Genomic DNA, 27,755 nt, shown 5'->3' on the forward strand with positions numbered 1-27,755 from the left:
AATTTGATTCAAGTCACTCTGACTAAGGACCCTATTCAATTGAAGACAACTTTGACAGCAGACAAATACTTGAAAATCCAATAATATCTTCCCTTAATCACCAAAGATCACTTAGACATCACATGTTGCATCTTTTTCATGTAGTAATTAACAGTTTATATTGTGAGTGAATCAAATGAAACTCTTCCTGTCGTGACAATTGATAATTATAGAAGTTGATTATCTATTTATAATTTATAAATCCTGAGCTGTGAAATAGTACTATTACAACTCAATATGGTGTCTTTTGTCACATCACATATTTAAGACAACGACCAAAGTTTGATGGTTACACCCTTAATCAATGTTTTATAAGTTAAAGAAACCAAAATGAGGCCCTTCTCCACATATCAGTCCATTACCTATGTCTTCCATTATATCTCCTCCTTTGTCTCCTCTAAAACTCTCTCCTTCCGCCTAGTGTGAAAATCTCCCCAATCGTTCCTTAGATTGTTTTTCAGATTTAACTTTTTAAACTAGCTATTTCGTCCACACATGACATATCTATGTACCCTTTGTTTTCTATATTTTTTAGTCAAAGGAAACATGATACATATGATTGAAAATAGGTTTTGCCTATGGAACGAGGGAGGATAGGAGATTCACATATAGTGGCACACTAAATTATATTGATTACAAAATGTAATGACATCATCATGCTAAAATTACCAGTTACACAATAAAAATTTAATATAAACCTTAATTTCGTTATCATTCTCTTTAATGTATGACACTCAAAAAAAATATTTAAATTAATTTAAATCAATTATTAAATTTAAATTTATACTTTTAAAATATAACTAAATTTAAATGACTCGTACATAATCTACTAATATACTTCAATTTCAAATGCATTCTTAATTATATAATTTAACAATATAACAACTCTATTACAATATTACTGCAGATATTATAAACGTCTGTTTTCTATTGTACTTTATTATTAAATTTGATTTGATTTTTATTTTATAAACTCATCAATTATGTTCAACTCATGCAATAATACACTGGTGGATATTTATGATCACATTGATAAATATTTATCTTTTCATTGTTTGAGAATGTTAAACCAAATGATTTAGAATGTTTTGTTATTTTATATAAAAAAATTTAATTCATCTTATAATACATAAATTAAAATACATCTTCAAAATTAGTGTAATATTTTATTGAAGTATTTTATAAGCTTATAAATAAATGGATAAATATCTATTTCAATCCTTGAAAGTGTCCTACTTCAATTTCTGAAACATCAAAAAATAATTTTTAATCCCTAAATGTTGAAAATGTGTGACAAATACATTTCTACTATTAACTTCACCATTTTACATACGTGATACTTTTAGATTAAAATGTCATAAAAAATATACATGTATGTTGCTAAGTCAATGACTTAATTGAACAAATGAGTAATGGACTTGTTGATCAGATAAAAGTCAATGGACTAAAAATTTGTCGATAAAGCCTTCATCCACTAAATTTAGATAGCATTTAAATTTTAAAGTACATTGTATCATTGTAAAGTTTCTTTAACTTTTTGCACAATCTTATAATGTTCTTTAGCAACGATTGGAGGTTGGATTTTTCTTTTACCCCAAAGACCCAAATCACACAATCACAATGCTTCCTTCCTAAGCCAAAACGAAGTAGTCATTACCTTCAAGGTACCAATCATAAGCAACCAAATTGTAAGCAAAATTATATTTATTGCATATCAATTCCTATATATATGAATGAGTTTTAAGATTGAATTTTATGTAAATGTAAAATAAATAAATAAATAAATCTGAAATCTAAGTTAACTTATTTGTGAAATATAATTTTTAATTAACTTCATTTAAATGTATTAATCCCAATTATATAATTTTGATACTATTTTAAATAATATTTTTCACATTAATAGTAAATTAAATAATATTTCACTATGCTTAATTTTATTTTAAAAAAAAATAAGGTACATTAAAGTATATATATTTCACAAAATAACTAAAAATATTTATAATATTATATACTCTAAAATAATATATAATAAAATTGTCTAAGACATTATTATTATATATAATAAAATAGTAGACATTATTATTATTATTATAATATATTAAAATAATATAATATATTGTTTGTTTCTTGCTTTTTTTCCACTTGGTTCTTTATAAAAATTTACTATTATTAAAGCTTTTAATAATGAAATTATTTTTAAAATCAATAATACTTATAGTCATTGATTATAATTAAAATCAATATTATTTCATTCTTTATTTTTATATATGAAAGAAAATATTTGAATGTATTATTAATCATCGTCAAAATTGAAAATTTAATTCTTTTAGATCGGTAAGATATAAGGTGGATATATATTCATAATTGATAAAATTTCATTTGTTTAAATTTTTGTTTTCAGTGTTATTTATATTTTGATTTTAGGTATAACAATTTCTTTGAATGATTTCCATCATTCCATTCTAAGGCTTTTTTGTTGAATTAGTCCTATTAGTGTACAAACAGCTTCTTCTTGTGTAGTAGTTTGTTGGCCCTCAAGAATAAGAGGAGGAAGTTGAAGATGAAAAATTGGGTGTCATGGATGTCTTGTCTAGTGTTACTTCTGATTTATAATGTCAAGACTCAACACTAATGTGGTCTATGAATGAAGATAAAGGTGATAACTGATGTTACAGTTTAGTTATGAAGGGAGAGCTTTTGTTATGTATTAATGAATTGTTGTGACTTTAGTCAGTGTCATACTGTTGCAAACATGTCCTGTTCCATGAAGAGTAACCTACAATTTCTGGATTGATGCATACACCAGTCTTCATAGCAGTGTCATTTAATCAAAATAGGCTCTGAAAGATTGCATGTTTGGCCTCTACTTTTTGTGTTGGGTGTATTGCATGCATTGAGTCTTGGTCCTTTGCTCCTCTGGTGGTACAATAGTTATTTGAAGTCCAAAAATTTTCATCATATTTTGTCACTTTGAATGTACAGTATCACAGATAATTTGTAGGCTATAGTCAATTTTGTTTCCTATTATTGTCTTTGATATTTTGTGAGCTGATTGAACTTGACTGCATATTGTCTGGAATTGGACTATTTCTAAGTATAATTTCTGTTTTTGTATGCCTTTTCTCCTGTTTTTCGTAAAACTAGGAATCATGTATCATCAGTATTTTCATTCTGTTAGTTTAACTGCAGGTTTAACTTTTATGTCTAAACCTCTCACTATGCATATCTTTGGAGCAAATTGCACTCCTATAGTACCTACTCCCTTAGCAGTTATTGTCCTTAATTGGGCAGTTTTTTTCTGTAAAAAAATAAAATAGGAAAAAAGAATACTATAATACTAAATGTCATGATTTTAATGAAAGGATTGCATGCTTTGGGAGTTTTAAATTTTTTTGCCTACCTTTGTTTAACAGATACGTTATAAAATGGAATAATGAACAGGTCAAATTGATAGACCCTTGTCGACCTCTTGGCCATATTGCATCCTTTATTTGTTCATGAAAAATCAAATTGCAGGTACCATTCACTGGAATGAAGCCACACAAGATCTGCTTTTGGTTGACAATGCCCTGGCATCTTGCTTGCAATGGTCTAATAAGGAATTTTTTATGTTTATAATTAAGTCTCGTGACACAGTGGTTATTCTGCTTCTCTTAACTAGTTTTTGTCCCTGTTTCGATATGGATGTAAGGCAAAAGATTGTGTATATTCAAATGCTTTTGGCATGGAATGGATGTAAGGATAAAGATTGTACATATTCAAATGCTTTTGGCCTGGAATGCTTCATCCCAACTTGTGATTTATCGGTGATTATGGTCCATTTAGGTTCAAGTTGTGGGGGAAAAAAGCATCTTAGTTTTAAAAGAGGAAATAAATATTTAATTTACAGATAATATTTTTAAATTTAAACAACATCCTAAAGAGAATAATATTTTTTTAAAATCTTAACAATATTCTAGAGTTCTAAAATTAGAAATTTGAATTGTTTTCACATAGTTGTGTTTGGTTTTGTTTGATGTTCAAACTTAGCGATGCAATTCACAACCATAACAATCACAGATACAACCATAAAAAAAAACAAAGGATGTGAAAATGTTCATGATTGTTAGTAAATTGTTACTAAATGAGTGTTAGAAACACATTTTTTAATACTCTTTGAGTATTATTTTAAATATATTGAAAACTATAGGAGGGATTCATTAAATAAAACATGTGATTCATAAAACTTTGTAATTTTCATTCCACCAATGACACTTTAGAATAGTGTTAGAGTGTGTTGTTACTATTTTTTAGTAAATACTAACCATCTTTGTTGGAGCTTCTAATTATAATGTGAAATATTACAGAAATCCTTTTGAAAAACTTTATCAATTAACTTCCTTTTTTTCCGGTTAACAACTTCACTTTAGTTAAATCAATGTTTAATCTAATCATCATCTCTCAACAAATACAAGAATTATCTGACGGGTCCACTAATATTATTTATGTTTGATCAATGATGCATAAAAAGGTTTGAAATTGCCAAATAAGCAAGAGAGCAGTTAGACCAACAAAAGTACAAAACTATTAAAATTTAAAATACTGAATGACATTATTGCAAAATAAAACAAACTAGTTTTTTAGATAGCATTTAGCCGACTACAATAAAGGATTTCTTTCTCAATAAAAGTAAGGAAAGAAAAAGAAAGTACTATTTGGAGTTATTATTTAGTATCTCTCGGTTTTAAACTACAAATGTAACAAACAATTTCTGTATATTATCTCATTCATGCCTTGTAAATTCAGAAATCCGGCCCAACTCTCACATTACTTCTTTAAAATTCAGAATATAATTTTCAGAAGATGTCAAAATAAATTTGGATAGCATGAATCTGCATGCATAAAAAACAACAAAAAGAATAAAGAAGCCTATGAAAAATTCGATAAATTAACACCTTCATGAAACAACAACCAAATAGCAAAATGGAAGTGCATGTTTCCTAAAAATTTGACTTAAATTGAACAGATTTCTCTGCATACCAAAGCAGAAAGTTGAGATTGTAAAGGTCTAGACAATCATTTTCATGCTTTAAGGGTGAAACTCTACATGGATATAAACAGAACATATACATTACTGCATGATCAAGCAGAACAACATCCATCTTTCTTCACAGCCGATGCATCATCACGAGACCCAACATTTATCGTCTGTCCTTTTGGTAATGCTGCTGGATCATCACCAATTTCAAGGGCCTTCTTGCTTACAACATGATAGATCTGTGTCAGCACTTCTGTGAAGGCACTTTCAACGTTCAGGGACTCGAGAGCGGATGTTTCCATGAAAAACGTTTTCTCCCGTTCCGCAAAATTTGTAGTTTCTTCGGTGGAAACTGCTCGCAGATGACGCAAGTCTGCTTTGTTCCCAACAAGCATAACCACAATGTTGGCATCTGTGTGATCTCTGAGCTCCTTCAACCATCTCTCCACATTTTCAAATGTAACATGGCGGGTAACATCATAGACTAATAAAGCACCAACAGCTCCGCGATAATATGCACTAGTGATTGCTCGATACCTATAGTCAAGGAAAATCAAATTAAGATACCTTACATGAAAATTTGATCATACACAGCATTTTTAAATCTTTATTCCATGTGGCATCATCCAAAATTAGGATTCTAGTTGGGATTATGAATCAACGAGACTACTGATTTTCATAACAGGATATCCATATTATTCAGGCATCTAAACAACACAATGTATTGAGTGTGATCAATGTAATTCACCGGAAAAAGAAGATGAATGTTTTATGCTTTTGTGCATTCTTCTTATAAATTTATCCTCCTCAAGTGCTTGTCTACAATCATCAAGTTTCGACTTAGATATACTAAATCAGAATGGACAAGAACTGTGCTTTTGGAATAAAGCAACATAGCCAAAAGTATTGGATATCTGATATAAAAAACTAACAAATAATAAAAAAAATCATATTAACACCTATAAAACTATAAATTAAACAGGCAGCTAAACTGAGAATAGAAAATAAATTCTAGTAGCACAGAGTATAGCCAAATAAAGGAAACAGTTACTAATCCGTTCCACTAAACTAGTGTTCCGTTAGAAGGAAATACACTCGAAGAGCTGACTGACATCCACTTTTACACACAACTTTAAGCCTATGGTTTTTCAGCCAACTAGTATGTCAACAACATTAGCATAGTTACCTTCTTTTAAGCCACCATATAATAGACAAACTTCAGGCATTAGTAAAGAGTAATCATAGTCAGACAGACTAAACCTTTTCTATTTCTGAGTAGCTAGTAACATAGCATATGATACATAAACAGTTATCAGCAATGCCTAAATGTTCATCATGCTGCCATGACAACAACAATAACAATAATAATGATAATATTTCACATCAATCTTTCGTACAAGGGGGAAAAATCTTCACATTTTTAGCAACCCTGGAATTCAAATTTCTAAAATGCAGAAATCTTCAATGCAAGAACTTTACAAGTCATTTTGATATAATAATCTAATTTAAATCCCAGATCAAATAGTAAATCATACCAACAAAATGGTTTAAAGATAACTAGAACATCTTTGATCTAACTACTACATTACAAACTTGAGACATTGGTAACCTATGCAGGAAAGACTAGCCAAGTGAAAACTTCAAATATTTTATTGCTTAGTACATGCTCCTTGCTTTGTCAAAGATGCCACCACGAGTATGATTTTCATAATAACATTGGCATGTTTACATAATACATATCGATACTAAGTGTGTAACAAAAGAGCTATGAGCTATCTGTTCAGGTTATTTCAACAAATGCTACCATGGTTTGAAAGTCGTGGACGATCCATCATTGAGATTTCAAAAAACGTTAGCTGCTACGTGCCTAACACAACCCTCCCTCCTTTACTCAGGCTTAGGATTGTCTATGAGACCACAAGCAGAGTTTATGGTTTGAAAGTTCATAGAGGTCCAACAATAATAATACAGTAACAGAGCAGCTACAGCAAATAAAATTCAAATTTATCTGCAAAAAAATAGGCAAATTTTCTAATTACAATGGCATTTTTCCCTTTGCAAACACCAGGATCAGAAAAGCTTCTGATTCATTCATCAGTTCATCCAACTATCAGCATAAAAGGTGCAGGAAAACAAAGATCAAGTTACAACCCACATACCCATTAGGCCATTATAATTGATTAAAATTAATCAAATCATAGACAGTGAAACAAAAAAAAAAAACACATCATGGGCAATGGCTAACCAATTCTAGCATCAAGAAAACAAGAGAAATGAATGGTTCATTGACCTTTCTTGGCCAGCAGTGTCCCAAATCTGAGCCTTGAGAACTTTATCATCAACCCTAATGCTTCTGGTGGCAAACTCAACCCCAATGGTGGACTTTGATTCAAGGCTGAATTCGTTCTTGGTGAACCTCGACAAAAGGTTCGATTTTCCCACACCAGAGTCCCCAATCAGTACCACCTTGAACAAATAATCGTAATCCTCATCAGCTCTATACGCCCCCATTTGCTCTTCAGGGAAAAGAAGAAAGAAAAAAAAAATTGATTTTGATATGCCCCTTCTCTCAGAGATTCAAATGGGTTGCGGCGAATCTATATTTTGTTTTGAAATCCAGATTTGGAACAACTTTTGGGGTTTCTTAGTTGGCAAATTGTTAGCGGGGAATGAAATAATGATGACACTGGTGTAACTATAAAGTGCCAAACAAACAATTAATTCCATTTTCCAGTTGTTTTTTCCATGCTAGTGGTTACATTACATCATTTTCAATTTTTTATTCTTATATTTGTTTGGAAGAGTCTTTTTTCTTTATTTCAGTATTTAATTTGCCAACCAAGCTTTTAATGAAAAAAATACAAAATAATATTAAATTACGTCTTAGCCCCTAGCTTGATATCTAAAAATTGATATTTTATCAAATTCTGACTAATTTAAGTTGTATGGATCAGATTTGGATCTTCTACAGCCCATCCTTTTCCAGCTCTTCTCTATCTCACTATATTTTTTTTGCAGCATCTCACTAATTTTTCTTTTTCTCTTTATTATTTACCTATTTGGTTATTTATTTTACTTTCATGCTTTTGCCTTTTGTACTAGAGAGGCTGGACTTAATGAGATCCAATTTCGTATGAATCTATTTAAAGGAATAAAAACTTGGAATGTTGGTATTTTTGTATTCTTTTGAGTAAGAATTTTGTTGCCTCAAATCGTGATTTACACACACATTTTAAGGCACTTTTTCGTCAAAAATAAAAATTTCCCCTTCCCCAAATATGAGATGATCGTATGTTGCTTTACTATTTGTACACACCTAATTTAAATTATGTTTCATTGTTTAACATAATGATCGTTGAATTATTATTTTTTAACCACGTAGAATTGTAGATAGGTGTCAAGTGATGATGGATAAGGGAGCCATATATATGGATGATCAGTAAAATCTCCATAAACAATCATTAAGCAGAGGAAACACATACATTAATTTATCTCAAAACAATGTGTTTAAGCTGATTTGGAATGGGTACAACAGTGGAAGATCGAAGGGGCACATTTCAATGGTAGGAATAATTAACTTGCAATTTCTGTTCTAATAAAGTGGAATCAGTTCAACATCTTTTCTTCCAATACATAGTAGGATACTAGGAATAGTAGCTGACAGCTTTTAGAGAGAATGTCTGAATTGATGGGGTTAAGTTAAGCACAGTTTTATCAAACAATATAGAGACTCATTTGCAACAATTTTAATCTAAAAATTAAATTGATGGGGTTGGAAAACTCATATTAATTAGAGATATGTCCAAAAAATATTTAAGTAGGAAATTTATTGAAGTAGATTGAGATTAAATTAGATATAAACTCAAATTTTAAGACATGAAAGGATAAATCCAAATTCAAAGAAATGAAAGGACCGAAAGATCACATACAAAGTTTTCTTGGTTTCTAAAATCTGTTGTGAATTTTTTATTTTTTATTTTTAAATGTATTTTTTAAAATAAAATGTGTTTGATAATAATAGAGCTAAAATGGTTTTTAATTTTATTTCAAAACAATTTTAAATTCATTTACAAAACCAAAAAAATTATTAATTGATTTTTAGTTTTAAAAAATAAATTTTCACCACCATCATCATTCCACCAACATTGTCACTCTCACTACCACCGTCACCATTTTGCCACCTTCATTACCTTCATTATCGTCATTGTCACCACCATCATTACTATTCAACTGTTATCACTGCTATCACCATTATTCAACCCCACCACCATTGTCATGGTTTCTATTATCGCCGTCATTTCGTCACCACCACTATTATCACTAGCATCACCAATGTCTCTGTCGTTATCATTATTTCGTTTTATTTATTATTAATTTGCAATATTTTTTAAAAAAAACTAAAAACAAAAAATAAACTGAAACTCAAAATTAAAAACTAAAACTAGTTTTATTTTTAAAAATCAGAAAGTACCTCAATGGAGCCTAAATCTGAAACTATAGAGTTGATTAAGTTGAGGTATTGCAAAGCCGACCTAATAATGACAAGTGAAACTTAAAATAAATTTTTAAATATTTTTTTTAAAACTGTTTGACCTTTTTTGTAATATATGTTACCTCTTTTACTTTAAAAATACTAATAGCAATTGCTGGTAGACCTAAAGGTTAAATTTTAATTATTTTATCATTATAACAACTTGACTCTATCTTAAGGTTGACTAAACTCTAAAAATTCCAAGTTTAAGTGTCATTTGGGAATCTGGAACAAAGCAAGGCTATGGTTTGGTCGATAGCTATAGGAGGGATCTGAATTTTGCGTATTGATTTTGTAACATATCAATTGGTTGTTTTATCTTTTAATTTTACCACTAGCACACCCAATATTAATATATTCTTTTCAGATTTGGATACCTTGAAGTTACAAAATTACTCCAAGAGTGTAGTTTTATATATCTCAGCTCAAATTTTTCATTAATAATTAAATAAAACATTAATAAAAAAAAAAGAAAAGCATGTGGTATAAGAATATTTAACTGCACTGCCCAGGGATCCAATCTTTTCCTTGTAAAAGAAAACAATGGTTTGTTTAGTTGAAAGTGAAATACAGTATGTTATAATAAACTTTTTGTATCAATAAAAAAATTTTAAAAAAAGAGTTGGATGACACCTGTAGTCAATGACAGTTTAAAAGACTAATTAAATTAATTGAAAAAATTTAAATTAGAGCCTATTATTTACTGTTGCATCATATTATGAGGAGGAATCAAGTAAAAGAGTGATATCAAGAAGTTTTAAATCACTTGATACTCGTGAAGCAAGGAGACTGTTTGTTTACCTAACACCCTCGTCCTGGTTGGGGATATATAGCTGCAGTAGCAAGTACACAAAAAAGTCACTCTTTATATTAACAATATGCTGAATTGTAGTACAATTCAAACCAAATATCACATCTAATAATGTGACCACAAACAAAGTCAGAAGAAACTGTCTGTACACAAAAAGTTTGACAAACACACACGCTTCTTATTACCACCACAATTAACCATATGCTTCCTCTACAGAGAGAATGAAATGATAAATTAATACCATTCACAATTTCACATCATACGAATTTGCAAAGTGCTATAGCTAGCGAGAATTAAAGTCGTCATGGTAATGATTATAATTTTGTGATTGTATATACCATACATACGCGATAGTTCATTGCATGCAGGAGAATAAGTTAGAAAAATTATAGATAGACAACCAACATATGAACTGATATCAAGGTAAATGCAACAATAAATGATATTTAAAGAATTTTTTAAAAAAAATTATTTAAATATTTTAGATTTTAATTAACATATGCATTTTTTTATATGAAATATTTTTATTTTATAAATACTAATAATAAATTTTTTTATTGGTGTATATAAGAACGTAAATTTTAATTCTTTTATTTTTAGATGAATCCTTATTGACACTTGGTGAGAGTGATAAAAGTGAGAAAAATATAAATATTATAAATATTAAGAGAAATAGAGAAAAAAATATTAAATATATAAAAAAACATAAATATCCATATATCATTATTCATTAAATTAATAGATGAGTGTTGGGTGTAACTTAGCATAAAAAGATTGGAGGAAAAGAAAAGCGATATAATGTTGGGGGGTGACATAGCATAAGAGAAGAAATTAAAGAGTGTGCAGCGACATATCGAAATCGGTGGGTCAAATCGAGGCATCAAAAGATGATGAGAGGAAACACTGTTGTTATGAAAGAACACGTAAACCAATCTGTGACCTCTCGTCAACAACCACTCTTCTGTTTGATATGTGGTTGAATTTATATTATAGGGAAAAAAAAAAACAGTTTTGGGAACACATTTTTTGCAGTGTCCTTCTTAATTTTTCTTCTTCCTCACCAGTCACCACACCAGGTACCAGCTACAGCTATAGCTATAATAACTGAAGACAAAAATTGAATTTGGCAGTTTGAGTGAAAACGTTGGTACGTACCATTCCGTTTCGGGTCAGACCTTTCTGATTCAATTCGTGTAAACAAACTAAGATAAGATGCGCTTTTAAATGGCATACAGTGATTCAGGTTACCACCTCCTTTTTTTTTTTTGGTAATTATCACACATCCTGCAGCATATTACCAAATATCTAGAACCTACCTTGTTAAATTTGATTCCTTTGGCTTAAATTTTGTAAGAAAAAATATGCATACTTATTTACTCGTGTCACCGATAAATATCATGTTGGATATTTTTTGCTAGATAAAATTTGTACAAGGGAAAAGCAGTTTGGATTAAGGTTTATCAACTTAAATATGTTGGAGTTTGTAAAAATAAATTTTTCTTTATTTCAATTTCGAATTGAGTTTCAAAGCAAAATTGTAATAAAATTCAAACAGAAAACAAAACATGTATTAAAGATGCCAATGACACATTAGGGTTACCAACAAAGATTGACACAAAAAATTATTGCATAGTCATAAATCATAAGCAATTTTACTTGGTCTCAATGGCTCAACTAGCTTCGAGAAGCCAAGAGCTCAAGAAGGGGGTTATCCCACCAAGCAAAAATGTAGCAGCAAAATTGGCATTGGATTTAGGTTATTATGTTATTGGTGTGAATGATAGCCAACTTAATTAGGACCCTAAATCATGGGACAATCTATTTAAAAAATAAAAATATTAATCATTATTACCATGAAATGAGTGAAAAATTAAATGCAAGGGTTCAAATATATAAAATTAGGAAAAAAATATTTATACGTAATTTTTTAAAGACGGGCATGTGCATTTGCACCCCTTATTTATATATAGATTTGTCACTAGGTGTGGAATCCTTATTTAATGAGTGATGTTTGTTGGGAAATTAAATTAGTGTGGTCTCTTGTTCCAAACTCAATTTTTTTAAACATATGATTCAAACTTGAGATTTTGCTTAAGAGCTCAATTTAATTTCATTGGAGCTAATCACTTAAGATTAGAGTTTTTTACCCACTTAATACAAAAAATAAAAAAATTGTCCAAATAATACAAGTATAAAATTATTTACCCAAAGAACTAAAGTTACCAAATGGTTATGACTTCAATTTAGGTCAGGGTGTGGATCTTAACACCAGAAAAATTCATGGAATGAAAAGTCATAATTGTCATGTTTTCATGCAATGGTTGCTTCCAATTGCATTTGAATCATTACCAAAACCTATTTGGAAGTCACTTGTTGAACTTAGTCAATTTTTTAGAGAACTAACTTCGACAACATAAATGTTGAACAACTAAGAGTTATGAAAAATAATATACCTGCGTTGTTGTGTAAGTTAGAACAAATATTCCCGCCAAGCTTCTTTAATTCAATGGAGCATCTTCCAGTTCATCTACCATATGAGGTAAGAGTTGATGGTCCAGTCCAATATCGTTGGATGTATCCTTTTGAGAGGTATAAAATGAGTAATCATTTATACACCAATGTATTATATAGTCATTTTAAAAAAAAAATACTTATTCATATTAATTTTAGGTTTTTACGCTCCCTCAAAAATAAAGTCAAGAATAAGACTAGAGTCGAGAGATCGATTTGTGAAGCGTACTTAGTGGAGACATCTACCTTTGCCTCGTTTTACTATCCTGAACAAATTGCAACGAGAAGGACTAGGATGCCTCGGAATGTTGATGCGGATGAAGGTTCTTCATCTTCTCCTCCTATATCAATTTCCAATTACTTAGGAAGAGTGAATGGTAAATCCAAAACATATTTTTTGGACCAAGTTAATCTTGATGTTGCTTACTTGTACGTTCTTCAAAATTGTCCAGAGGTTGAGCCATATTTAGAGTAAGTTGATTTTAGTACTTGTATAACTCTAATTAATAATTTAATGATGTTATGTTGTGTACTTTGAGTAATTTGTTTTCTTCTTTCTAGTATTTATGAGAATTTTTTGAGGGAGTTGAATCCTACTACTTTAGATGCTTAACTTAACCAAGACATTTCATCCAACTTTCCTACATGGTTCAAGCAATATGTAGGTTAACACCTTGTATATTATTCAAATAATATTTCTTCCATAACGATATGGTCTTATATACGATGTTAATTGTTAAATTTTATAGGTTCTAAATCTAGAAAATAATATTTAAGATTCAATATTGGTTAATTTGGCATGGAGACCTAAGAGAAAAGTTGAATCATGGCCTATCTACATTATAAATGGATACAAATTTCAAACAATTAGCTAGAATGAAGGCATGAATTCTTCTAATTATGATGTTTATGTACGGGGAACTAATGACCAACTAGAATATGATTTTTATGGAATGTTGTCTAATATTATTCAATTGGAGTATACTAGCATCCCATTGATGAAGTTAGTTCTATTCAAGTGTGATTGGTTTGATAATAATCCTAATATAGAGACATGAGTAGATAAAAAGTCTGAGATTGTTGAAGTAAGACAATCGAAAAGATATACTAAAGTATACGACTCATTCATATTTGCACTACAAGAAGAACAAGTTTATTACACAACATATCCCGAGGGACATCGAGGATGGTTGGTCATAATGTAGACAAATTAAAGCTCGCAAGAGAATCACTGACAATATAGTAAGTGAAATTGAGCAAGAGGCTCCATACCAAGATGGATGAGATTGTAGGGCTTCAAGAAGTTTTGGAAGTTGATCTTGGTGTCATTAATAAATCTCTTGCGAATGTTGATGGAGGTGGAGAAGAGATAGATGTAGATTTACTTAAACAACTAGACTTGGTTGAACCATACAAGGATGAATGCATATTAAGTGAGAATGAGATTGAAAGTGATTTTGATTATACAAATATTTCTTAAGGTAATTCGTACATTAAAGTTGATTTCATGCCTTATGTTCATTGAATACTATATATATATATATGGCAGACAAAGGTAGAGGTGGTGATCGCAGAACATTTAATCGTGGTAGAAGATGTGGTGTTACTTTGGGAGCTTCAGTTACCACCAACCCTTCTACCTCTTCCATTCACATATCAACCTTAGAGTTGATGATTCATGTCGTTGCGCCAGAACCAAACACACTTCCTACAACTCAAGATCAACCAAATTTGACCTTTGTAAAGGAGTTAATTCCCACTACCCCTGTTAGAGATGCTTCACCTTTAGCACCAGATGATTCTCTTACACCTAAGTACCCACGTGATTCAAATTGTGAACATATTGCTAATCGGAGGCCTTTCATTTTTGCACATAAAAGAGAGTAAGTGCATTTTATTTAACTATTAATTTTTCTTAAAATGTTTTTTAAATGTGGTATTGACAATGTCTTTATACATAGGTTTTAACCAATATATGGATGTTTTAATATCATATATCAGGGATTATTAGGGCAAAGTTTGATGAACCAGTTGCCAGTTGGTTAAAGGTATTAGTTGACCTTCGTAATAGGTGGTTTGGAGAGTTTAAGGTAATTTGAATTGTGGTTTAATTTAAAATGTCTTGTTTCTTATATCATTTCTAATTTAGTTCTTGTTTCCTATTTTATGCAAAGAGTATAAGTGGTACCCAATATAAGAGCGAGCCATTAGAGTTTTTTTTGAGATAAAAGGTTCGCTCATTTTGAAAAATGTAATGAACAAGATCAGAAATGGTCAAGATAAAGGAACTTGGATACTAGCCAATGTTTGAGCAACCTTGGACCAACATTGGGTTTCTACATATTTCCTAAACAAGAGTTTCACTGCCAAGGCGAATCGAACTATTGATAAAGGAGCCTTAGCATATTGTGGTGGTTCTATATCTAAGGCAGGTCACTTCAAAAAGCTGGTAATTTCACTTTATATATATATATATATGTTATACTTCATTGATTTTCAATTCAATGTAACTAATTAAATGTTTTATAATTTTAAATTTTTAAATATATGTAGTCAAAGGAGTTTCAAAGACCACCAATTGCTTGGGAGGTGATGGAGAAAACTAAGAAATTAAAGTGAGGAGAATGGGTCAATGATAAGTCCCACACATTTGTTATAAGTTGTTTTTTCTAATTATATCACTTTATTTGATATATTGTGGCTGATATTATAAATGAACTCTTACCTTTGGTTAATATCTCTTGATCTTATTTACATATTTTGGTTTGCTTTTCTTTAGCTAATGTTAAATGTTTGTGATTGGCTAGTATAAACTTTGAAGACTACTATAGTAGATTAAAATCAGTTTTTTTTTTTTCCTTTAGTGGTGATTTTCTTGAATATTAATCCTTATATGTCTACACATTTAATAATTTATCTTTATATCTCACGTTATATTACACGAGAAATATCAACATCACCGAGAGGAAATCCAACAACATTCGACAGAGGAAGACACATCTACATAGGATTCCTGTAATATTACTACTTCTATTAATTATAATGAAATATATTTGAATGTTGTTGGAGGTCTAAATTACAAGGGGAATGTGTATGGGCTAGGTACTTTGAGAAAAAGGTTTAATTGCTCAAAATTAGCTTTATCTACTCCTATTGCTCCTGTGGAGGACCAAATAGAGGAAATGTATGAGGCAATTACTAAATTGAATGCTGAGCTTTTGGCAAAGGCAAATAAGGAGAGGACACTCGAGGAAAAGATGTTGCAGCTAATGGAGAATTATGACCAGCAAAGTTAGGAGACGCGACAACATATGCAAAAGCAAAATGAGCAAATTCGTCAACAAAATGAGCAAATGCAACGTATATTACAACACTTGCATATTCAGTTTATCATGCCAACTCCTAGTCCATCAATTACCACAACGGATGGAACTAAACACCATGTTGACGATGCTCAGGTTGATCATCCTCACGACATGTCAAAGGTCCATTGACTCCTGGTTATTGTTTATTTTAGTTTGATTATGACATGTTAGTTATGAATTTGAACTTTATTAAACTTTGACACTGCATTTTATTAAACTTTGAAAACAAGACCACCAATCTTGTTGAGTCGATTAATTCGATACTAAAAAAAACATGAAATCTGCCAATAAGTGTGTTAGTAAAATCAACATATATAAGGTGTAATGCATTATTCAACCAAAGAGGGAGAGAAGTCGCAACAATGCTTACATCTAATCAAGTTTATACGTAGGTACTAAGCAAGGCCATGGAAGACACATAGAGAGAGACAAACACTCACATTGTTCTTAAGTTTGATCGATGTAACACACAGTTCTTGGTCTAGGAGACAATTAACCCAAGAGAGGTTTGGCCTGCTAAAAATTTCATGGTCACACTGGATGAAAGGTGGTGTGACTGTGACAAATTTCAAAAATTGCACATGTCTTGTTCTCATGTTATTGCTGGTGTTAAGGAAGCTCACCATGAGTACATGAACTATATACATCCCTTGTATATGTTGGAAGTGTCTCCAACAACGTATACATAGGGTTGTTTAGAGAATTGCACAACAAAGTGTATTGGTCACCGTGTTTCAAGCCAATAATCTGCCTCGACCCAGAGAAGAAAAGAAATTTTAAGGATCGTCTTGTCTCCTCCCATATAACACTGAAATGGATATCCAAGAATTGGGTAAACTAAAGCGATGTTCCATGTGTCACATCCCAGACCATTCAAAGAAAATTTGCCCCCACCATGTAGGCTTAAGCCACCAACATTAAATTTATGTCATATTCTTTGTATTTTAAAATTTTTGTTTATTGATTCAAATTTAAATATTTTGTTCTATCGTTTGTAATTTTATATATATTTTGTAATTTAAATATTTTAGTCCAATTCAACTTGATGGTTAAATATATATATATTTTTAATTTCAATTATTTATTTTAATAATCAAATAAAATGAAAATACAAAGGATTTCAACTCTAGATAATTCCTTATTTATTAATTATGAATTGTTTTTGGTTTATTTTGTCTTTTCACTCTGTTTCTTTTAATTTTTTTGGATATCAAAATATTCTATAATTTTTATGTGGGTAATTTGTATGGATTTTTAGTCACTATTATTAGTTACTATCGTATTTTTTGGTAAAACTACTACAAAATGAAGATATAAGAAATAAAAACATGCTTATTTTTGTATTCATATTTTTTCTAATTAGTAATTTTAGTCTTTCTATCTTTTGACCGAGATATTTTATCACTCACTTTAAAAATAATTTCAATAACACAAAGGATTTCAACTTTTCAAAAAATAATAAAACAAAAAATATGCAAAAAAATAACAACATATACAAAATAATATTATTTTCGGTTTAAACAAAACATAAATATAGATAATTAAAAAAATAAAATAATTAAAATAAAAGACAATAAAAAATACAAGAACATTTTTTAAAAAAAAAACTCAATTTTGAATAAACGATTTCTAAATCGATTTTTTTTAAAGAAAATACGTTTAGAAATTAATTCCTCAAGAACCGATTTCTAAACGTGTATAAAAAAAAAAAAACCTTAGCTTAAGAGATTGGTTTCCCAGAAATCAATTTTTAATCTAAGGAAAAAAAAAACACTGTTGAGGTTGGAAAATTGATTTCTTGAGGAATTGATTCCTCAACTTAAAGAGTGTTTTGTATGATTTGTGTAAATAGTTTTACACTTGTATTGTTTAGGTTAATTTTTTTTATTAAATGGGTAAAAAAACTCCGTATGATTACTCATTCATTATAATATTAAAATTGAAAGTCTATATTAATAATATAATATAATACAAATTATAACACACACACACACATATATATATATATATATATATATATATATATATATATATTATTAGCATAAAAATTTATATATTAATATTATTAATATATCAAATATTAAAATATAATATATAATATTATTAATATAATACAGATTAATTATATCTATATGAAATGCTTAATTTTTATTAAATGAAAACTATATATTAATGTACATATAATTATAAAAGTTATCATTTTATATGCTAATAAAGGACAATTTTGATAGTTTAATATGGTCAATAAAACGAAGTCAAAGTTTCATCGCTTTAAAAAAATTCTGTAACACTGTATGTTGAATTCTAATGTAATATATATCCTAAAAAATTATAATATAATATATACCGAGTGACAGATTACACCAATTGACAAACTTATACACATATAATAAATTGTACTCCCTCTCTGTCCCATTATAAGTATTTTCCTAAATAAAAGAAAAAGAGAAATTATTTTTTTAAAATTAATCTTATCATCGTTAATTTTTTTTTATAATTTTTATTGTTTATCATTAATATTATAAGAGATATAAATAAAAAAATAATTAATATTATATTAAAAAATTAAAATATCAACACTTATTTTTCTCTTAATATGACATTTATTTTTGGGACGGAAGGAGTAATGTAGTTATTAAAAATATATAATAATAGTTTAATGTTATATATACATATATTAATTTTTAAATAAATTTGATATTCATAAACATATTAAAATAAATTTACTTAGGAAAAGAACTTTATAAACTTGATCTATTTAATTTTAAATTTATATAATTTAATATTTATTAAAAGTTTCATGTATGCATGTGTACTTAAAATATTTGACTGACTTCCAATTATTTTTCAAGATTTGCTAATATATACTTTTCTATAAAGAGTATTTTAACACATTATATATCAAGTGTTTTTTTTATAAAATAAAGTTATAACTTCTAAATACATTTTTTCCCTAAAACAATAAGGGATGCATGTTAGCAATCACGATATACTCATTTATTTTAATAAAAAAACATATTGGCAAGTTTTATTTTTAGGTGCATTTAAAAAAAAAATTATAACTTACTAATATAATACTCGTTAAACCAAAACATGTTTATGTGAAAATAATAAATCTCTCATCTTGCAATTGATTTATATTTTTTTTTATAGAGACCACAAATTTATAGAGACAATTTTGTTCGATCCAACGAGACTTAATATATGGGTGACAAAACTCAATATCTTTGAATATTTTTGGATACAAAGAAAAACATTATAGTGTAGTTTTAAATAAACATTTTCTTCCATTTCAATTTTAGTGATTCTTTTCTTTCGTTGTAAAATTTCAATGTATGAACAAAGCCAAGTTTACATTTTCACTGAGATGTAGCATTGGCAGTGCCGTAGCTGGCTTGAATAAAGCAGCGTCATGAAGTAATTAATCATACATTTTTACTAGTATGAGAAACAGTACATCACGTGCTAAATCACTGTATATATCGTCGGCGCAAATTAAAATATACGAATATTTTTAACTACATTTTGGAGTTACCAATAACTTTTTTCCGAATGTAAAAATGAATAAATCACATCCATAATAACCCACGCAAATATCATATCATATAGGGATGTCATAATACGATCATTAATTTGCTTTAAACTAAATTAAAGAGAAAAGTTACATATGATGTGGTCAAGAAAGTCATAATTTCCCATACTATTACTTAAACAACATAGAGCATATCTTTAGTCATTCTCATAATTAGCGGTGTCTACAAACCCCTATCTAATAACCGGTACCCTAATAGTAAACACACGTAGATATAGATGAGAAAAAGAAGGAAAAAAAAAACAAGACAGAGAACCTCGCATTCATCATCATCATCATCATTCTTTAGCTTTCCACTTCCTATATCTGCAAAATGATGAAACATAATTAAATAATAATTAAAAAAGAAGTTATGATAAGAAAAAAGAAAGACAAAAGTAACATTAAACGAGGGCTAGGGCTAAAGTGCGCACCAAATAATAACATGCGCCATGCTGGAGTGAATGAAGAGTGAGACCCCATTGGTTTGTTAGCACAGGTTGACCACTGCTGGCATGGATGAGCACAACATCATCTCCAAAAGCTTCACGCACGTTGAAGGGTCCCACAGCTACCTCGAATGCCACATCGTTAATGAACACCGTTGATCTCGCCGCACCACCTGGATCTCCAATACCTGAGATACACCAGAACATCATCTCTCATGTGCAATTAAAGTCATGCACACGTGACCCAAAATCCCATGCCATGGTGCCCTCCCATTCAACCTAAATTCTCAAGTTTATTTTACTATTTTTTCCTCTTCTTTTTCTCATCTCTATCATATAAAGTGTTTCAAAAATAAAAATACTATTGTTATTAATTAATATGCTACTCTTTTTTTTTCTTGTGTGTGAAAGTGATAAGCAACTAATCCCTGTTAAGAATGTAATACTGGCAATTAAAGGTGAGAAAAAAAAAAGCATTGTGGATGACATTTCTGAAAATCATCATGCAAAACTAAAGTCAATAATAAAATAACTAACTAGCTAGTAATTAATGTTTTTATAATCTCTTCTGACAAATTATCTTGTTAACCCTCAATTCATATGTTAGATAAAAAATTATAATATCATAAATTATTTTTGAGAAAATATTGAAATATATTAAGTACCTTGAAGCTGAGGCATGAGGGGGGATGAAACAGTAGTAGAGGTAGTAGTGATGGGAGGTACAACAACAGTGGTGGTAGTAGTAGGAGTTGATGTTGTTGCTGTTGTTGGAGTAGTGACACAGAAATTAAGCAGTGAGGGCTGGTGCATTATTTTCATCTGAGACTTGTCTTTCTTTGAGGCACCAGCAGAAGCAGCACCATGACCTACGATCTCACTAAGCAAGAGGCTAGTGCAAGGGCCAACGTTGTTCTGTTGAGCATGAACAACATTGGACAGCTCAGAGAAGCAAAACCCTTGTGATGATGATGTTACTCCATGATGCACATCATGTTGTTGTTGCACTGGGAAGAAGAAAGCCTCAACTGGTGGTGGTGGTGGAAGCATGATGTCATTAATCCGGGTCTGGTTTACAGAAGCTGTTGGAGAATTAGGCACCGCATCGGAGAATCCAATGGAGAACACCTTGGTGGTAGGTATTATAAGTTCTTTTGGGGAAGATTTCTCAGACGATGAAGATGACGAGGAAGAGGGTGCAGTAGTAGTGGTTTGAGGGAGAGAAGAATTAGTGGGAATTGTATGATTTTGTTGATCAACATTCATGTGGTGATGGTGGTTCATGTTCTTTGATGATGAGTTTTGGAGATGGCGAAGTTTGTGTTTGCTCCTTGACTTGCGATTCTGGAACCAATAGAAGACATTGGCATCACCCACTTGGCCATACTCTTGCAACTGTGCCCTTATCTTCCTTATCTCATCCCTCGGAGGATTCACCATTCCAGAGTTGAATATAGCCTCCAGTATTCTGATTTGCTCAGGTTTAGGGTTCCACCTTGGCTTTGGCTCTGGACTTCTCTCTTCACAACCACCACCTCCTATAAAGTTTAAAAATTAACCCACAACAACATTTAAAAAAAGGACACATATATTTGTACATATAAATAACAATTAATTAATTAGAAATCATGCATGATATATATGATGTCTAGCTAGCTACTTATATTTTATGTATGTAATTGTTCTTATCGTTAAGTCGTGACTCGAAGAGAAGAGACCTAACCTAAAGTATACAAACTGATATTAACTAAAGTGCATGGAATGTGAAGATTATGATAGGTAGGGTTAGAATTATATAACTGGAAAGGGTTTCGTGTTGTAGAAGGTGAGTGTGATGAGAGAGATTTTTTTGATGAGTGTGAGAAATTAAACTAACCTGAAGAGTAAGGGCTTCTGTGGCAGCTAGTGGAGATGAGGGAGGCGTTGATGTCATGCTGCCATTGGTGGTGAGGGCTGCAGGGCTTGGACTTGAACATGCTTGGCCAGTGTCTATTAGAAGAAGCCATGATGGTGATGATGGGAAATTACTGAACTGAAAGTTTGATAGATATCAAAAAACAACAATGATCTAGAAGCTAGTATCAGAACTTTTTGTTGCTGTTGCTTTTCGGTCTGAACTGAACCAGCATAACGTGTGCCTTCTTATATAGCCTCTTCAGCTTCACGTACCCTACTACCCTCTCCGTGTAAGTAACTGTGCATCTCACCCATCTTATCGATCATAATGTAAATACTAGTAACATCTTGACATCTAGTACAAAAAAAAGGGTACAAAATAAATTATTCACACGCATTAGAACTTAGCATATAATAAAATGAAAGATAATTAAAAAAAGGGTTCTTATGTTAAATTAAATTAAATACATAAAAATGGAGGAAAGGGCAACAGGAATCGCCTGTGAGAAAGATGGACTAGAAAGGAAAGGGGCAAATAAATAAAGAGAGAGAGAGAGAGAGAGAGGAGAGTACCATATGTCTCCCATCCCCTGCTATGTTTGTAGCTATAGCTTTTGCATATATGCACACAACTTTTGCATTAATAGTGGGAAGAAAAAAAAAGGGTTAGGTTATGTTATGTGTGTGTGTGGAGAGAGAGGTTCTTTAAAGTCCAAGGAAATCCCCCCCGGACGAGAAGCAAATGAAACATGGAAAGGAATACATGCTGGGGACTTAATTAGGAATCTTGTTGTCTCAGAGATGGCACAGGGAGAAAGGGACAGAAAAAAAAAGGCTCTTAATGCTAGGGAAATTAAAGGGGAAGGGGTTGGGGTTCTGATCACTTTGTCTCTTTTTTTTACCACAATTTCTTTGGGAGAAAGGAAGGGTTTTTTTTTTTTTTTTTTTTTTGTTTCTCTTGCTCACTTGGGAGTGCTAGCAGTGTAGTAGTATTAATAATGGGGTGAGTGAAGAGAAATAAGTGCGGGATTATTCTAATGGAAGAGGTTGGTTGAAGAAATAAATAGGGGTTGGGGTTGGGAGGATAGGATATGGGGTGATTCAAACTTTCAAAGTCAAGAAAGTGTTTGGATTGGAAAACGGTGGTGGTAATTGCAAGTATTTTTGGCTTATTATTCTAGGCAAAGAAAGGATGTGAAGAGGTTTGGATTGACTCGAGGGAGCATACTTATTATTATCTATTATACTACTACACTTGTATTTTGCCAAAATTAAAATCCTCTTCCACAACTACATATTCAAATGGATTGGTTCACAACTTAAAGCCTCTTAGTGGTTGTAGATTTGGCTTCTTTAAACAAATTTTCAAGTTCAAGTGGTATATGAAATGGAAAAAAACACGATTCAGAATACAAGCATCAGAAAAAGTGATCGACCATCTAAATTTTCTACTAGAGATTTATTATTGGTGTATATAATCAACAAATAGTTTACATTTATGACATTATATATTTTTTTTTAAGAAAATAGTTCACAAAACCGAGAAGATGGAAAGAAAATAAAGGATGCGAAGAGGTTTTGATTGACTCGAGGGAGCATATTTATTATGATCTATTATACTACTACACTTGTATTTTGCCAAAATTAAAATCCTCTTCCACAACTACAAATTCAAATGGATTGGTTCACAACTTAAACCCTCTTAGTGGTTGTAGATTTGGCTTCTTTAAACAAATTTTCAAGTTCAAGTGGTATATGAAATGGAAAAAAACACGATTCAGAATACAAGCATCAGAAAAAGTGATCGATCATCTAAATTTTCTAGTAGAGATTTATTATTGGTGTATATAATCAACAAATAGTTTACATTTATGACATTATATAATTTTTTTTAAGAAAATAGTTCACAAAACCGAGAAGATGGAAAGAAAATATCATAACAAATGAAATGGTTTGTAAAATACTGATATAGATTTAGTCCATGAATTATGAGTTGTTGTGTGTGAACTTGGTTTGTATTTATTTATTTTATCATTAGACTTTCGGAGATAAGTGCCACGTCAGTTGGATAGAAATAAACAAAAATATATAAATAAGACGATTATGAATTCAAAATAGTTAGGATTGCTATTTCTATTTTTTACAGCACTTTTTTTTTTTGTAAACGGTATTGCTCTTTATTATTTTTTAAATAGTTAATTCAAAATTACTCCTATTTAATTTTGAAAATGATTCGGGAAGTGCTTTGTCACATTCATAAATTTAATTCTAAAACTTAGTCTATTCTCTTCTAAAAATTTAATTAATTCAATTCTAGAATCAATCACTTTGAAATTGAAATGTTTTAAATTCTTTTTTGAAATTTAATTCCAGAAAGTTTAATTCGTAATTTGGGGGATGATGACTTGGTAATTTTGGAAAAAAAAATATGGCATACGCATCTAATTTAAATAAGAAAAAGTTTGGAATAACAGTTTAAAAAAACAAGTGATAATGCCATTTAATTAGTAAAAGAGGGTAGTGTAAAAGTAATCTCCAATGTTAAAGTTTACTAACTCACTCTCTTAATCTTAGACAAGGAATCATATACAAATTCTAATATGTATCAAAACCTATTCAATTTATTTACAAAACTAAAGTAATCATCCTTATTTGATTTAACTTTTAAATGTAAATTAGATCACTCACCTGTTTTTAATACGATATCAGAACCCTTATTCAAGAAATTATTGAAGCCTAATTGAAAAGAAACAGATAATAAATGAATTTGAAAGACCCAACGAAAAAAGTGCAAATTAAAGGCCGGAAATGAGACTCGCTATATACGAAAAATAGAACTAAGACTTCTAAAAACTTAAGAAAAAATAATATATAAGTCTAAATTGAAAATTAAAGATAAATAACAATTAACCAAACCAATTAAACTTTTAAGAGAGTGTTAGAGAACAAGTCTATATAAAATAAAAATACTACATATAAACAAACAAATTAAATGATCATGAATTTAAAATATGAAAACATTTTTAAACAAATAAATTACTTCATTCTCGCACTCACGAAGACAAGACCATGGTTATCAAACTCTGGAGTTAATTCGCTAACTCTTACGAGTTTACGAGTCCACTTGTCCTCTGCGAGTTGACTCTTGAGTAAACTCTTTTTTTTTAGTAGATTCTGGGTAAACTCTATAAACTCTAAGTAAATTCGATAGACTCTCGAGTTTACCACCGAGTCAACGAGTTAACAAGTTAAAAAAATTAGACCAAAATGTAAGTCATTTTTTATTGTTTTATATGTGTTTAGCATTTAACATATTTTCATTGAGCATGTTATTCTCAAATACAAAATTCTCACCTTTAATAATATTAAACCTCTTGTTCTCTAATAACATCAAACCCTCGATGAGAATGATCTATCACTAGTATAACATTTACAAATTATTGTCTACTAGTGATATATTATTACTAGACTTGGTTTAAATATTCAGAACTTTATGATTTACTGTTTTGTTTTATTATATTGTTGAAATATTTAATTAGTATCTTTTTTACAAATATTTTGTTATTATTTTTATATGAAGTAGATTCTTACGAATCTACGAGTCGAGTCTATAGAACTCCCACGAATCTGCCTAAACTCTCGAGTTTGATAACATTGTACAAGACCATTCACAAATTCTATAATAACAGCTTTCAATACCCAAAACTATATCCGGAGTTCAGTGCATTCTGATAGTTTAGCAACGGTAATGCATTCCTTTTTATCCAATTAAATTATCAGTGTTTTATGATACTGATATAAGTCCTGAATCCTGATCTTAAACAGTGTACTGAAATCTACTATACATATGCAAATGCAACTATCCAAATTAAAATTTGATTTTGGGGCCATAATATATATAAACTATCTTATTTTCATTACATTTTTTAAGTCACTGATTTTGAAATAATGAAATTAAAAACATGCATTTTAATATGCACTTACAATTTTTTATTCATGTAAGTAAAAAAAAAAAGTAATACATGAAAATTTCTGTACGTACAAAATAAAACAACCCGCCAAGATATCCACTGGAGTGAACACTTCGTGACAAATGTGATATGACGTAGACCAGAAAAATGTAGATATATTTCATATTGATTTGTCCTAATTCAAAGGAGCAAGAATATTCGGAAAAAAAATACATTTAATTTATTAGATGCTAACTTAACATGATTGACGAAGTAAAAGCAACTATGAATATGTATAGTACATAATTAGAAATTATGATGATCATAAGAAATAACTTTTTTAAAATTAAAAATTAGAAATACATATAAGATAAGTATTTTTATTTTAATATAATTTTTTTATAATCAAGATTCAAATTTGAACCTAAACTACTTAATTAAAATTAATCACAAACTATTATTATTTGTATCAATTATTATTAGATATATTAAAAGAAGGTGTGTTGTAAAGAAAAACTTCTATTTTTATTTTCTTCCTTTTTTTTTAAGAGATTGAATGCATATATAGTACTCCACATCTTCTTTGACTATGGGAATAAGTTAATCAGTTTTGTTTGTCTTTGTCTTGTAGAAAAATTGAATGTATGATACAAGGTTGTCATTCAGCTGTCATTCTTTCTGAATGACCATACACTGGCTTTGGAAGATGCATGCATAGGTAGGTTAATTAAGACCCTATATATACTCTTTATGCAAAATCGTGGCATGAGATGGAATAGACGTCAAGAAAAGAATCGGCACAAGCATGAAATCATACCTTGCTTCTCTTTCTTTTTTCATCATTAACCTTTTTTCTTCTTTCTTTATGTCTTACCAAGAAAAGCAAAATTAATACAGTAAATAATAAGAGTAGTTTGACAAAATATTTTACAAATAATTATAAAAATATTTTTTTTAATATGGTGTGTTTTAAAAGATTTATACATAAAAACATATTTTCGTTGTTTTCACATTTTTATGCAATTTTTTGCAAAAAGAAAAAGAAAAATAAGAAAATATTATTTTATAACTATATATTTATAAAAATGTGAAATACAAAAATATTTTTTTTAAAAAATCAGTTATTAAGTTGTCTTCTATTCAACAAAAAGAGAAAACACTTTTTCTTTTTCTATCATATATATATATATATATATATAATTGATTTTTATAATATTACATAAAAAGTCATATCTAAAATGATTTTAAATGATTGAATGCATAAAAAAAACTTGCACTGATAATGCATGAATTAGTCCTTATTGCTACTACTTACTAAAAATTATAAAAGTACTGTGTATATAAAAAAAAACTTATTAGTTGCAATTTAATTTTGATACAATGTATATATATTATGGGACTATGCATTCAACTTACATTTTTTTAGGTAAGAAATGGAGGGAAAATAGTAAAGAACGAGATGTAGCTGAGTTGATTGAGGAGAGTCAATTACTTATTATAAATTTTATGATACATGTCTTTGATTATTAAAGATAAAAAAATATGTTATTTATTTTGCAGAAAAAGTGTTTCAATAGCTCACTGCTTTAATTAATTAGGATACACTTTTTTTAAT

General features: G+C 29.7%; 2 protein-coding genes across 2 annotated transcripts; both read right to left on the reverse strand.

The window, feature by feature from the left end:
• Positions 1–4,935: 4,935 nt before the first annotated feature.
• LOC114369160 (ras-related protein RABA1f-like) lies at positions 4,936–7,798 on the reverse strand. The gene is made up of 2 exons (XM_028326347.1): positions 7,347–7,798; positions 4,936–5,593 (listed from the first exon to the last, which is right to left on the reverse strand). Exons 1-2 carry the CDS (start codon positions 7,565–7,567, stop codon positions 5,161–5,163), a joined length of 654 nt encoding a protein of 217 aa, XP_028182148.1. The 5' UTR covers positions 7,568–7,798; the 3' UTR covers positions 4,936–5,160.
• Positions 7,799–19,886: 12,088 nt separating this feature from the next.
• Positions 19,887–23,240, reverse strand: LOC114370904 (WUSCHEL-related homeobox 9-like). Its single transcript, XM_028328307.1, has 5 exons — positions 22,764–23,240; positions 22,171–22,545; positions 20,960–21,832; positions 20,280–20,482; positions 19,887–20,172 (listed from the first exon to the last, which is right to left on the reverse strand). The coding sequence occupies exons 2-5, from the start codon at positions 22,298–22,300 to the stop codon at positions 20,167–20,169; spliced, it is 1,212 nt and encodes a 403-aa protein (XP_028184108.1). The 5' UTR covers positions 22,301–22,545; positions 22,764–23,240; the 3' UTR covers positions 19,887–20,166.
• Positions 23,241–27,755: the final 4,515 nt, after the last annotated feature.

The sequence above is a fragment of the Glycine soja genome, chromosome 10 (genome assembly GCF_004193775.1).
Source record: "Glycine soja cultivar W05 chromosome 10, ASM419377v2, whole genome shotgun sequence".
NCBI classification, from domain to species: Eukaryota; Viridiplantae; Streptophyta; class Magnoliopsida; order Fabales; family Fabaceae; genus Glycine; species Glycine soja.